Raw genomic sequence first — 15,001 nt, 5'->3', positions numbered from 1 at the left:
TATAGACATACATCCTGTTCCAGGCAGATTCATTTTGTAAAGCTCAACAATCTTTTATTGCACATCAGAATTCTTAGATTTCTTCTACTGTGATTATGGATGATTAAGGGAAGTTAGCCTTTGTGTTACCTCATATTTATACTCCTGTGAAACAGGAAGTCATGGCTAATTTCATGTTCCTAGGTTAATTTCATGTTCCTAGTCACATTGGTTTGCTAAAAAATTGTAAATATGATGGGGAATATACTTCAGATTTTATTCATAAGAATGTCTGGGGGTTCCAATAATTGTGGCCAATGTGTATTAGAGAAAAACTTTTTTTTTTTCATAATGTAAAGACTGCAAGCACAGTTTTCCTTGCTTTGTTTCTGTAAATGTGAAAACGCCCATGAGTGCAGGATTAGTCATTGATATTTTTAGTCTGAAGAGAAAGATTTTAAATGTGTTTGTCTGCTAACAGTTATTTAGTCAATGTTTAGAATGGTCTCAACAACCTCAGTTGAGAGACTGAAATCTATGAGCTGGTACCCCACAGCTTCCATATCTCAGGCTGGGATTGTGCCCAGAACCTGGGAGAAAAGGTCCCTTTTGGTCGGAATCACCACAGAGAGCCTTTTAGGAGCGATATTAGGTCAAAAAACCACACTTGGGCTGGTCAGAACGGAGCAACTGGCAATAGGTGAACTCTGTCCTGACAAACCCTGGCTGGAACTCCGGGGAGCAGAGCAATCGGGGGCAAAGGCAATTAGACGTAGCCTCAGCCATGCCTGTACCTTAGCATCCAGCCCTAACAGAGCTGGAGGTATGAGGGAGAACCATAGGGACAGTGGGTCGATTCCTTGGTGGCAAACAGATCTACATCCCCTTTGCCAAACCTCTGCCAAATTTGCACCACTACTTCTGGGTGAGGAGTAATCTCCATTTCCCGGGTCTCAGCCCTTGCCTCGACAGGATGTCTGCTCACATTCACATGGCCTGGAATGTAGAATGCCCTAAGAGAGAGCCGTCTGCCCTGAGCCCAGGGCAGGATCTGCTGCACCAACCTGAACAGAGGGCACGAATGCAGACCACCCTAGTGATTTATATATGATTCTACCAACATGTTGTCTGTCCATACCAACATATGGTAACCCTTCAGTAACCCTTCATGGTAACCCATTTTTGTGCCAAAAGAGATGTTGGCCTTCCTAGATTCCTGCTGGGCGACTGTCCTGGATCACTCCCCAACCCGTGAGGGAGGCTGTCGTTACCAACTTCTGCCAACAACATGCCCCTAACGTGGGTCCCAAGGTGAGAAACCGGGGACTGTTCCACACAGCAATGGTACGAAGTCCTCTGCTCGTAACCCTTATTCTCCCCAGGGGGGTTGCAAAATGGATGGAACCCCCTGCTCTTTAGGCACAACTGAAACAGTCTCATGTGCAGGAGCCCCAAGGGTATGATCTTGGCAGCTGCTGCCATAAGACCCAGAAGTCTTTAAAAATTGGACAGATTTTTTTTTGACCTAGCCTGAAGTTCTTCAGCGTGGTCAAAATAGAATCGACTTGAACAGGAGACAACTGTGCCTGGAGGTTGAATCCCATACCACCCCCAAAAAAGGTTGTCCTCTTACTCTTTTCTTGATGTTCAATCTTAACCGCAAACTTTTTAAATGGGCAAGAATGATATCTCGATGTCGAATCACCAGCTCCTTCGACTTCGTCACTTCCAATCGTCAATATAACTGATAACACGGACGCCCTGAAGTCACAGAGGAGACAGAGCTGCATTTATGCACTTCTTGAATGCTCGGGGTGATAAGGCTAGACCGAAGGGAAGTTCACGATACTGGTACACTTCGCCAAAGAAAGCGAACCCGAGATGCTTCTTGTGTTGTTGCACAATCTCGACATGAAACTAGGTATCCTTCATATCTATCACATCTATCGTGACAAACCAATCCTCGAATGACATGATAGCTTTGAAATTTAGCATCTTGAACCTGAATGTATTCAGAGTATATTTCAAAGCCAGAAGTAAGGCATCATCCAGCTTACTTCTCCTAACCACTTTGTTCTCATCTGGCCATTCTAATTTTCACTTGTCTACTGCACAGTTAACCACTTACAAAAGTTTCTTGAATGCAAGAGGCTGTACTGTTGACGTTCGAGTGGCATTCAAGGTATCTGGGTCGTCACCCAAATCCTTAGAACCATAGGTGACCGAAAGCTTCCGGATCCAGAAAGCAGTCCACGGATTCTGGCAAATTGAGCAAGAGTAAGGGCAGTGCCCATTTAAAACTCATCAACAAGATCCATCTGCTAACTCCATGATTTAAGACACCGCGCCACCTCGGCAGACGTGGGACCTGAACCACAGGGTGTAGACACCTGACTCCCATTGCTTGTGAAGAGAGAGAGACGTGAGTGGAGGTTCCTCAAAGTGAGATTCTCACAATGAGGGCAATTGACTCCCTCAAGAGCTGATCGAGCACGCTCCACTCCCAAGTAGATAACACAAAAGTTGTGCTTGTCATCCCTTGCAATATAACGAGGGCATGACAGAACACACTGCTCATAATATTTTAATGCCATTCTCAACACACAAAACAGTAGATAAACTTCTTTTTGTATTTTTTTTAACTCCTAGTCCTAACACAGAGAACATGACTGCCCACACACACACACAAACAAAAGAAAGGGAACTTAAAGGGTTAGTTCACCCAAAAATGAAAATGTTGTCATCATTTGCTTATTTTAAATGAAATTGGAGAGATTTCTCTACCGCTGTTGACAGCTATGCAACATTTTGATGCTTTAAAAAGTTCATAATGAGATTGTAAAACTAATCCATATGAATTGCACGGTTTAGTCCAAATTCTCTGAAAAGACATGATCACTTTATATGCTGAACAGACTGAATTTAGGCTTTTATTCACATATAAACATTGATCAGCGAACTTTATATGCTGAACAGACTGAATTTAGGCTTTTATTCACATATAAACATTGATCAGCGAACATAAGCAGAAGCTCAACCATTCCTGTTTAATGTGTGAGGACAAACCTCATTGGTTCATGCAGATGTTCAAACCTGCTGCATAACACGCTAAAATGAACCTCACTGATTCTTGTACGTCTATAGCAAGAACGCACAAGCTTCCATTTACCACAACTGATGTGTGAGTTAATGACTGTTTATTTGTGAAATAATGACAGAATTTTCATTTTTGGGCGAACTATCCCTTTAAAGCTTCTTGACAACAGATTTATAAATGATTCTCGTTACAAATTTGGGAAGATGCATTGTGTGTGCTGCATTTTTCAATGCATGCCTGAGACTGAAAAATGCACTGGTTGTAAGTTAACTACGTATAAATTAACACAATGCTACACTCATTCTGAAAAGGCCAATTCACACTGCACCGGCAGACCAACACTGAGAGTCACCAGATTACAGCACATCACTTCTCTCAGACATTGTAATTCTAATTCAGCATGACCAATTGGCGAAAACAAGCTCCGACAGATGCCAACAAACTCAGACAGGGGTAACACACTGATCCAGTGTGGAACCAGCTTCCAGAAGAGATCAGGTGTGCTCCAACAGTAGCCACATTCAAATCCAGACTCAAAACACATCTTTTTACCTATGCATTTGCTGATTGAGCACTGTGCTATGTCCGAACTGTTTGCATTTTATTTTATACGTATTATCTTTTTATTCTTTTTATTCCTTTTCCTGTTTTTATTTCATTTTTAATGTATTTTATATCTTTTATGTATCATCTTGCTATTCTGACTTTTAATGCATTTTAAATATTGCTGTCTGGTTGAGAAAGCTGGGAGAATTAGGAAGAAAGCATTGGTGATTAGGTTAAAATTTGGTAAATTTGGATAAAGGGACAAACCATGGGGAAATTTGAGCTGAAGTGCATGGTTAAGATATCTCTGGATTACAGTCAGGATACTTTCCAAAGGGGAAATTTCCAAAGGGGAAATTTGAACTGCGTTGCATAGATAAGATATTTCCGGAAGGGGGATTAGGGCTGTGTGGTGCAGTTTGAGGTGTCTTGGCAAAAGGGGAGATTGAAACTTTGTTTATCAGTTTGAAGTGCCTTAACAGGTAGCAGTCCTGTCGTGTGAGGAAGATCCATTCAGATCTGCTCTGATGGATAGATCTGTTTAGATCCACTCTGACGGATGACAACAACAACAACAACAACAACAAAAAATCTCCCTAAGACTTCCTAGCTCATTCATCCAGATAGCAAAATTCTCTGTTTTTACTGTTATTTCTATTCCTTTTGTTCTATTTTTATTATTCTTCTTTATGTAAAGCACTTTGAATTACCATTGTGTATGAAATGTGCTATACAAATAAAATTGCCTTGCCTTGCCTTGCCTTGATCCGACAAAACCCGACGAAGTGTCTGTTGCTGTATATATATATATATATATATATATATATATATATATATATATATATATATATATATATATATATATATATAGTATAAGGCCTCAAAGCAAACACACATGGTCTGAAAGCAACAAAACAATCGGCTCTTAAGAGCAACATAATGATGGTGTTTTATCTAACTGTGTCCTCACATATGATGTAGTCTTTGCGTATTTTCTTAAGCCGTGCCTCCTTCTCTTGCTGGTGCTGGGAAAAGCTTGCTTCCAGTCGCTCCATCTTGACCTCCTCCTGCTTCTCCTCCCTCTGACGCAAGAGCTGCACCAGCAGGGTCAGTCGTGCCTCCTGCAGCCTAATAAAACACAAGCAAAACAAAAGTCATCACGTACATGTTTGTGCATTGCAGAAGCAAAGGAAGTACAGAAAGTTTCTTTACACTGTTGCTAAAGAAATAAGTTTACCCTGAAAATGTACAGTAATATGGTACTCTTCTGCGTAATACAAAAGGAGATATTTTGAAAAATGTTTTTAGGGATTCAGTATGGACTATGCTTGCTTTTATGAAACTTATAAGATACTTTTGTTGTCATTTTGGAAGTTGACAAACCCCATCCCTATTCACTGTTATTATATGGAAGAGAATGCCCAGAATATTCTTCAAAAAATTCACATTTACATTGTGAGTTAATCATGACATGACGATTTTCGTTTTTTGCCAAACTTTTTCTTCAGGTAGTGCTCACTTCTCTATCTCCTCTTCTCTAAAGGCCCACTCCTTCCTCTCCATCTCCTCCATCATCTTTCTCCTCTTGTCAAGCTGAGAGAGGTCATCCAGTGGGGGCAAAGTTGCCTCCCATGCTCTCTTCATTCTCGCCCTCATGATCATCTCCACTTCTGCTAGCCCTGCGGGCAGCCCACGGCCTGAAAAACAACCAGTGTTTGTTTTCAGACCAAGAACATTAATTTCTGTATAAAGATAACTATAACAATATTATGCTAATGTTTTGTTCATTAAAAGCTCACGCTGCAGTTTTGTCCTCTGTTTCTTGGAATAAAACAAGAGATAGTCTTTTCTTCCCTATTGTGACATATCCAAGTGATGCAGTTTCTCGAACAAGTAAAAATGTATGGCTGGACATGATTTTCTTTATCAGGAATTGATTGGATTTGGATCATTGGACGGTTGTGGTTTGCTATTAGTGTGAACTCATGTGATTGACAAGTTGTCCCGCCCTCGCGCCAGTAAAAACATCATTAGAAAAGAGAAGTTATTTTGATTAAAGGTTAACAAGGCATATGAACTAAAAAAAGAATGATGTGCACGCATAAATAAAAACAGCAAAATTCCTTAAAAAACATAAAACAAAATAAGAATTATCCATTTTGATATCATGGTGACTTTAAATGCTCAAGCTCTTTAAACTTGGGTGAATTCTGAATGGCTGTCAATGTTTTTATCATTCATCAGCTGGAAAAATCATTCTGAAAGTGAATCCAATGATATTGCTCCCGAAAATTCTCTAATTGTCATCTCATTGTCAACCTGAATAGGAGCTAGTGAGAGTCAGTATAATGCATCAAATAAATGTGACTATATTATATTTATGCGGTTTACCCCATGTAAGTGTGGCCAGTGTGAGCAACTCAGGGGAGGCTGTCCCAGGACGAACCACATGGTCTGGAGTGTAGGGGTCTGTCTGTGTCTCACTCTCCCGATAGTCAGTCTGAACTCCCACACTCCGCTGGAACGGAGTGGGGGGCCGTTTATCATCTCCATCAGGAGCAGTAAGGAGGTCAGATCTGTGAGAAAAAGTTGAGTTAGTAGTTCAGAGACAGACTCATAGAAAGATAGAAAGAAAGTCAAATAATTGATATCACAGTATTGAATACAATAACTCTATTAACAGATCAAGGCTGAAGTGACAAGTACTACATGACTTACTTTGACAAAGCAAATACAACATCAGGAGGAATCTGTTGAGCAAAAGGAATAAGAGGGCTGAGAGAAAGACAATGGGAGAAAAAAGGGAGAAGTGAAAGAGAAAACCATTATTCTTATTTATATGATTTAACTGTTCAAAGAATTCTAGCTAAATCAAAATGTTTAGCTGGTGTCACTCTCACTCTTTTTTCTATATGTGTTTTTTACCGTTTGAAAAACTTCCAGCGGTCCACTCCTGTCACATCAGCAGGGTTCAGTCTATTTATATGATCCCCAGACACAACCCTTACACAGATACAAAAATATAAAGATTATTAATTCATATGCAATTACAGCATACACTGCCATTCAAAAATTGGGGTCAGTTGGAATTTTTATTTATTTATTTATTTATTAAATTAAAAGGGGACCTAATATGCCATTTTTAAAACTCTTGATTTTGTTTTTGGGGTCTACTAGAATTTGTTTTAATGCTTCATTTTCAAAAAACAAAAATCATTTTACATTGTTGCAGCTCCTCTCTTCCCAGTCTGTCAGTAATACTCTATTTAGTTCCTGGTCTCTGGTCAGAGTCAGAGTCTCGCTTATGGGCTGAAGAGAACTCTGTAGTGGGCTTGTGGGATGAGAAGAACTCTAAGGCGGATTCATGGGCTGGAGCCGCGTTGTGTGTGGCCCAGACACACACCAATACTAGTGCGAATGGGGCACTGCAATGCTCTCTGGGATTGGAGCGAGCACTGTGTTCTGGGACTGGAATGAACACAGGGACTGGAGCGGGCTCAGGAATGGACTCAGGGACTGGAGAGGACTCAGGGATTGGAGCTATCACTAGACTCTGGTCAGGGGCTGGAGCCTGCACTGGACTCTGGTCAGGGGCTGAAGCCAGCACTAGATTCTGGTCAGGGGCTGGAGCCTGCGCTGGGTTCTGGTCAGGGGCTGGAGCCTGCACTAGGTTCTGGTCAGGGGCTGGAGCCTGCACTGGGTTCTGGTCAGGGGCTGGAGCCTGCACTGGACTCTAGTCAGGGGCTGGAGCCAGCACTAGATTCTGGTCAGGGGCTGGAGCCTGCGCTGGGTTCTGGTCAGGGGCTGGAGCCTGCACTGGGTTCTGGTCAGGGGCTGGAGCTTGCACTGAACTCTGGTCAGGGGCTGGAGTCATTCCAGGTCTCTGGAAAAGGAAGGGAGTCATTTCTGGATCCTGGACAGGAACTAGAATCATAGGCGCAGTGACGGCCATTTTGGCTGAGGGCTCAGATTTGGCAGCCGTTCGGGCTGAGGGCTCAGGTGCGGTGGCCATTTTGGCTGAGGGCCCAGGCACGGTGGCCATGACAGAACAAGACTCTGGAATGGCGGCCATGACGGGACGAGACTCTAAAATGGCAGCCATGACAAGATGAGACTCTGGCTTGGCGGTCATGACGGGACGAGACTCTGGAATGGCAGCCATGACAAGATGAGACTCTGGCTTGGCGGTCATGATGGGACGAGACTCTGGAATGGCGGCCATGACGGAATGAGACTCTGGGGCTGGCTGTGTTGCATATTGGGGAACAAAGCCCTCAAGACATCTGTAGATGGCCTCTCTTCAGTCCAATCCTGAGATATCTGGGCGTTCTCTCGGATGTACACAATTAACCTCAAACCAGTACAGTGCCTTGATGACTTTGTCGTTCAAGGGGCTCGTGATGACAAAACGACAGAATCTTGCGGTGTATTCAAACAGATCGCGGCTTTTTTGAGCCACTGCTGCAATCTGACCTGCAAGTTCCAAGATCATCTTTCCTTTTTCTTCTTGCAGTCTGGTCTTCTGTCATAAACAGAAGAGGACAGACAAGGGAAGGAAACAGGTAAGAAAATATGGCAGATGATAGATTGCAGTAGACTGCAGCTGGCTGTAACATGGTGTTACTGCGCAGGTGACGTGGTAGAGATCCAGGCTGATGAAAAGAGGATGCAGGAAGGCGGCGATGGGGAACAGATGATGACAAACTGAAGACGAATCAGGAACAACAGGTAGGTACTCAGGTGAGTCAAACACAGGGCTGGACTGGTAATCGGGCATACCGGGTATTTTCCCGGTGGGCCGATAAAAGGTTATTTATTTATTTTATTTTATTTATTTTTTTTGCCATGGACTGGCCCATCATGCAGGGGCAGCGGCCCATTGGTTTGTTGTCTGAATTGACAGGCCAAAGTGAGAGAGACCTCCCCCTCCTGCGCTTTTTTTTGCATGGGAAACTGCAAAAGGCAAATACCCACTCACCGCTGCCACTGACGAACAAAAACATTCACAGGGAAACTCATGGGCCGCATGGGCTGGGTTTGTCCAGGGCCAAATTTTAGCCCCAGTCCAGCCCTGGTCAAACAGGTAGATATCTCAGGTGATTCAAACGGGTAAGGTCTGTGAAACTTCTCATAGATGAGACCAGAACAAGGATGTGACGGGAACGGTGGCTTAAGAAGGGTGTGGTGACGAGGAAGTGCAGGTGCAGGGAATCAGTGTTCAGGAGATGATATGCAGCAGGTGCGGTGATGATGGCTGACAGAGTGCAGGTGTGGATTAGGAGGGATGCTGGGAAATGTAGTGCTGAGAGAGTGACTGAGCTGGTGACTGAGAGTGGTTGTGACAGATTGTTTGGCTGATTAAAGAAAGTTGAAAATGTAAAAAAGCATAATAGGACCCCTTTAATACTTTAATTCATCAAGTTTGCAGTAAATTTATCAAAAGAGACAGTAATGACATAAAGGTTGGAGTAATTGGAGTAATGGCTTCTGTCACCTTTTACATTTTAAAATAGACCTATATATTTTATATTATAATAATATTTCACAATATTACTGTTTTACTGAATTTTTTATTAGCCTTGGTGCAGAGCATAAGAGAACTCCTTTCAAAAGCATTTAAAAAAATCATACCGGCCCCTAAGCATTTGAATGAGTAGTGTATATAAATTGCAAGCAGTGCAAGAAAACATATTTAAAATATCCCAAAAAGAATCCACAAACAATAAAGAAGAAATACTGTAACTCCAATAAATAAATAAACAGCCAAATCATTAGGTGGAAAATTTGTTAGGGAAATGTGGTTAAAAAAATGCAATATTTACAAAATGTATTTTTTCCTTTTGATTTTAAAGGGTTATTTCACCCAAAAATTCTGTCATCAATTACTCACCGTCATGTCGATTCACACCCGTAAGACCTTCGTTCATCTTCAGGAACACAAATTAAAATATTTTTGATAAAATTGCCAGACAATTAACACTTTCAGATGCCCAGAAAGCTACTAAAGACGTATTTAAAACAGTTCATATGACTACAGTGGTTCCGCCTTAATGTTATGAAGCAATGAGAATACTTTTTGTGTGCCAAAAAAACAAATAATGACTTTATTCAACAATATCTAGTGATGGGTGATTTCAGCACACTACTTCATGAAGCTTTGAAGCTTTACGAATCTTTTGTTTTGAATCAGTGGTTCGGAGCGTGTATCAAACTGCCAAAGTCATGTGATTTCAGTAAACGAGGCTTCGTTACATCATAAGTGTTTCAAAATTTCAATGGTTCACCACTGGAGGGTGTGACTTTGGAAGTTTGATATGCGCTCCGAACCACTGATTCGAAACAAATGATTCGTTAAGCTTCGAAGCTTCATGAAGCAGTGTTGAAATCATCCATCAGTATATATTGTTGAATAAAGTCGTTATTTGTTTTTTGGTGCACAAAAAGTATTTTTGTCACTTCATAACATGGAACACTTCACTTTGTTTGAAAATAAGCTCATTTTCCAACTCTCCTACAGTTAAACAGTTGAGTTTTACCGTTTTCAAATCCATTCAGCCGATCTTTGGGTCTGGCGGTACCACTTTTAGCATAGCTTAGCATAGCTCATTGAATCTGATGAGACCAACAGCATCTCGCTCAAAAATGACCAAAGAGTTTTGATATTTTTCCTATTTAAAATTTGACTCTTCTATAGTTACATCATGTACTAAGACCGATGGAAAATTAAAAGTTGCGATTTTCTAGGCCGATATGGCTAGGAACTATATTCTCATTCCGGCGTAATAATCAAGGAACTTTGCTGCCGTACCATAGGTACAGCAGGTGCAGTGATATTACGCACCGCCTGTGAGCCCGTTTGCACAGGGAGCATGCCTTGCAGCCATGGGGACATTTGTGAGAGAAGCTGCGTAATATCATTGCGCCTGCTGCACCCATGCTATGGCAGCAAAGTTGCAACTTTTCATTTTCCGTTGGTCTAAGTACACGACGTAACTACAGAAGAGTCAAGTTTAAATAGGAAAAATATCAAAACTCTTTGGTCATTTTGAGCGAGATGCTATTGGTCTCATCAGATTTAATGAACTATGCTAAGCTATGCTAAAAGTGGTACCACCAGACCCGGAGATCCGCTGAATGGATTCGAAAATGGTAAAACTCAACTGTTTAACTCTAGGGGAGTTGGAAAATGAACCTATTTTCAAAAAAAAGAGTGTTCCTTTTAGGTTGAACCACTGTAGTCACATGAACTGTTTTAAATACGTCTTTAGTAGCTTTCTGGGCATTGAAAGTGTTAATTGTCTTGCTTGCAATGCAGGCCTCTCTTAAGCCGACCTCACACTAGAGGAGTTTTTATACCCTAACCGAATATGAAATCTGGTTGCAGCACACACATAAGGAGAATCTTTACAGATTTTATTCTCACAACTCTCAAACATGCACACACTACAAGTTTTGAAATTTGTAGCGCAGCACACACTACAGGATATTATTAAGATTATCATACCCTGAAGAGCACCTCACATGATTTCATTGGGACGCGGATGTAAACATATTTGTCATTGACATAAACAGGTATGTTTACATTTGCTAGCAGCTTTCTACACTCACCCTGGTGTGTTCAAAACCATAGTTTTTGAAAACGTGTTATTCAAGGAGTTGTGTTGTTGCAACACTTCAACTCACAGTTCCACCATCTCCACTGTCCAATAGACCTATATAGCAGCTGGTTTCGCAGTCCCAATTTCAAAAGCGCTCTCTTCTCTCATTGGCTGTTGTTAAAGAACTGACGTAATCTTCCCGATTTAAAATCCTAAATATCAAACATGTTTGAAATGATCAGGGCGGCCCCGATTTGTGTGAGAGCAGATCGGGAGGTGCAAGATTCAATATTATCATTACCAGATAATCTGCGCCGAACATCGGAGCCGATCAAGGTCCTCAACAAGATTTTTTCTCTGATTCTCGGGAGGAGAAAATCAGGCATAAATCGGCCTAAAACTCCTGTAGTGTGAGCCAGGCTTTAGCCGTTGGATTTCATCAAAAATATCTTGATTTGTGTTCCGAAGATGAACGAAGATCTTACGGGTGTGGAAGGACATAAGGGTGAGTAATAAATTACAGAATTTTTGGGTGAACTAACCCTTTAAGGTGAAATGTGTCCTGGGCATGTTTTTGTGTGTTTCACGCATCTATTATAATATTTACAAAGTACTATTGTCTTAAAATGGTGTTCAGAGTGGGGATCTGGTGAATTTTACCCTGTCAATTGCTGCAGGGCCTGCCTCCTCTGCTCAGCGTAGCCCCGCCAACGCCGGTCAATGAATGCAGGCACAGGGTCAGTGGATTCAAGGCGTAATGTATAACGGGGGTGGTGTGGAAGATTACTGAACATGGAGTTAAACTCTGGGACCTTCCGCTAATAGAAAAAAAAAACAATTATTTGGACTCTTAAAGGGACACGTCACAGGTCATATCATTTTTTTTTAGCACAATTATGTTTGTTATGTTTTTTGCACAACACCAGTCAGTTTTATGACCATTTTCCACTCTTTCTCTGACCCTTAGAATGAAATAGAGAGCAGAAGTAGCAGAAGTACAGAACAAGTTCACTTTCAGTGAATTTATTTTTTTTAGGAAGGATGTTTAGTTCTGAAAGTTACAGAATGTTTTGTTCAAACCTTGAATGTTCAAGGTTTCTGATGGTTTCTACAATTAGAGCTTAGCAAAACATCTTGTCATCTCTTTACATTCATGCGTGCCATTAATACCAAATACATTTTAATGTGTTCCCTAATCCATGCTAACAATCCTTATGGTATTATGCAGAGCATGAGAAAAAGAGAACTTAGAGAAGAAGAGTCAGAGGAATTTGGCCAGAGTTCCCTATATAGAAATCATAATGTGAAAATGACCGGCTGTACATTATCCTGAATGCTTAATACAAGACAGATAAGTAAATAAGTAAATAAAAAGTATAATAAATAAGTAAATAACTGGACCTGGAATATTGATTTTAGTTAATTTGAGAAATTGTGTAAGAAGAAAGCGACATAAACTAGCACAGTATATGAAAATGGCTGCCAGGGACAAACTCAGCCTACTGTTTAGTGGCCATTAAATTTAAATATGTGACCACATAATGCTGCGATTGATTGACCAATCAGTGTCAAGTATTCAAGAGAGACCTGTAATAACTCAAAATAACCACTTTATCTTCCATTTTTTCATTTATTTCAATAACCTAAAACAATTCAGAAAACAAAGCAGTTCAGACTTGAAGCATTTTACCCCTTTGCCAACCTAAAAGCATTTTGCTTTTTATACAACAATTTATCCTGTTCTATTTATCATATATATCCTAATGATAATTAAAGGGTTAGTTCACCCTAAAAATTCTATCATTAATTACTTACCCTCATGCCGTTCCACACCCGTAAGACCTTTGTTAATCTTCAGAACACAAATTAAGATATTTTTGTTGAAATCCGATGGCTCACTGAGGCCTGCATAGCCAGCAATGACATTTCCTCTCTCAAGATCCATAAAGGTACTAAAAACATATTTAAATCAGTTCATGTGAGTACAGTGGTTCAATATTAATATTATAAAGCGACGAGAATATTTTTGGTGCTCCAAAAAAAACAAAATAAAGACTTATTTAGTGATGGCCAATTTCAAAACACTGCTTCAGGAAGCTTCGGAGCATAATGAATCAGCGTGTCGAATCATGATTCGGATCGTGTGTCAAACCGCCAAACTGCTGAAATCACGTGACTTTGGCGCTCCAAACTGATTCATTATGCTCGAAGCTTCCTGAAGCATTGTTTTGAAATTGGCCATCACTATATAAGTCGTTATTTTTTTGGCACACCAAAAAATGGATCTTGAGAGAGGAAATGGCATTGCTCCCTATGCAGGCCATCGGATTTCAACAAAAATATCTCAATTTGAAGATTAACGAAGGTCTTACGGGTGTGGAACGGCATGAGGGTGAGTAATAAATGACATTATTTTCATTTTTGGGTGAACTAACCCTTTAACTAATGCTATTGTTAGTTAATAAGTGCACTGTAATGTCAATTTAAAAGTTTTACTTTAAAAAACATTTTAAAATATATTTTTTTTAAATAATCATTTGTTATGCTTTAAAGAAGTACACTTATTTTGATGTGTTGACAATAAAGCACATGTACAACTTGATAATTTTAACTAGTGTTTTTCAATATTAAAGTTAATATATTTTAACTTTAAAGTACTCAATTGCAGTTTCATCATTACAAATGTATAATTACAGATATAAAGGGTATTTAAAAACAAGTTATTCAAGTTTCAATAGAATTGAAGTATGTTTTCACCATAAATGTTTGTCAGTACATTCGACACTTTATTTCAAAGGCAATAGAAATAATTATGAAATTTCATGTAGGCCTAAGTCATAGCCTACTTCACTGAGTTGGGTGGGGGAGAAAGGGGCTCTAAAGTTCAGCTCGGAGTTAATATAAGTTTAAACTATAATACAATTTCTTTTATATCTTTTTTTATCCTACTGTCTCATCTTACCAGTCGATCCAGTGAGGCCTGCGCTCGGAGGTTTTCCCTGGCGTGATCCACATCAGTTGACAATGTATATACTGGATCTAAAAACAGCACCATCATCCACAGTTCAACTTTTTATTACAAACGGCGCAATACTCTATAATAGCCTTATCTATTATTTCTAAAATATATTCATATTCTAATTCACACGTAACTCACCGTACAAATAATCATATGTCCTCTGTTGTCTGAAGCCTCTTTTGCCCTCATTTTTCTTCTGAAATGCTTGTGTGACAGAGACGCTCATGTCCGCTTGTGTGTTTACGTTATTTGTTAAGATATTGGGGTAATGGTCACCATGGAGATCGTAAACATCACGTCACTGCCGCTAAACACCGCTAGGGGGCAGTCGATACAAACCCACCACGACATGCTCATGTCTAAATGATTGTATGTTGTTTTTCCGGTCTGATGAATGATGAACTCCTTTTTATTCATTCGATGGACGCTTTATATAGACACGTGGATGTGGACATGAACTATTGGAGGCCAACTGTACTGTTATCATGCACTTGAATAGGCTATCCCACTTAAATGGTATTCGCTGCCTTTTGAGTTCCCAGTAAAGATCATGATCATTGCCTTACTGAACAATATCAATTTAAAGCTGTTAGATCATTTACAGTATTTAATGTTGATTATAAAAATATTTGGAAATATTTTTACAGCATTAATTAAAAAAAAAAAAAAAAAAAAAAAAAAAATTACAAACTATCAAAATTTTCTATATCCCATTTTCATGATATAGGGTAACAACGGGGCTAAAGGCACACCTTAAGAAAA

At 40.1% G+C, this 15,001-nt stretch overlaps 1 protein-coding gene across 1 annotated transcript in view; it reads right to left on the bottom strand.

The window, feature by feature from the left end:
- The window catches only part of cfap91 (cilia and flagella associated protein 91), a 35,556-nt gene extending 21,024 nt beyond the window's left edge, over positions 1-14,532 (bottom strand). The window contains exons 1-8 of the mRNA XM_048193072.1: positions 14,378-14,532; positions 14,183-14,259; positions 11,881-12,038; positions 6,548-6,625; positions 6,341-6,397; positions 6,014-6,198; positions 5,142-5,319; positions 4,593-4,750 (exon numbers count right to left, since the gene is read on the bottom strand). Of these exons, the coding sequence (XP_048049029.1) occupies positions 4,593-4,750; positions 5,142-5,319; positions 6,014-6,198; positions 6,341-6,397; positions 6,548-6,625; positions 11,881-12,038; positions 14,183-14,259; positions 14,378-14,465 (979 nt within the window). The 5' untranslated portion in view covers positions 14,466-14,532. The remainder of the gene's footprint in view (positions 1-4,592; positions 4,751-5,141; positions 5,320-6,013; positions 6,199-6,340; positions 6,398-6,547; positions 6,626-11,880; positions 12,039-14,182; positions 14,260-14,377) is intronic.
- Positions 14,533-15,001: the final 469 nt, after the last annotated feature.

This window comes from Megalobrama amblycephala, linkage group LG6 (genome assembly GCF_018812025.1).
Source record: "Megalobrama amblycephala isolate DHTTF-2021 linkage group LG6, ASM1881202v1, whole genome shotgun sequence".
In the NCBI taxonomy this organism is placed as follows: domain Eukaryota; kingdom Metazoa; phylum Chordata; class Actinopteri; order Cypriniformes; family Xenocyprididae; genus Megalobrama; species Megalobrama amblycephala.
This window is presented reverse-complemented; position numbering and strand designations above follow the sequence as displayed.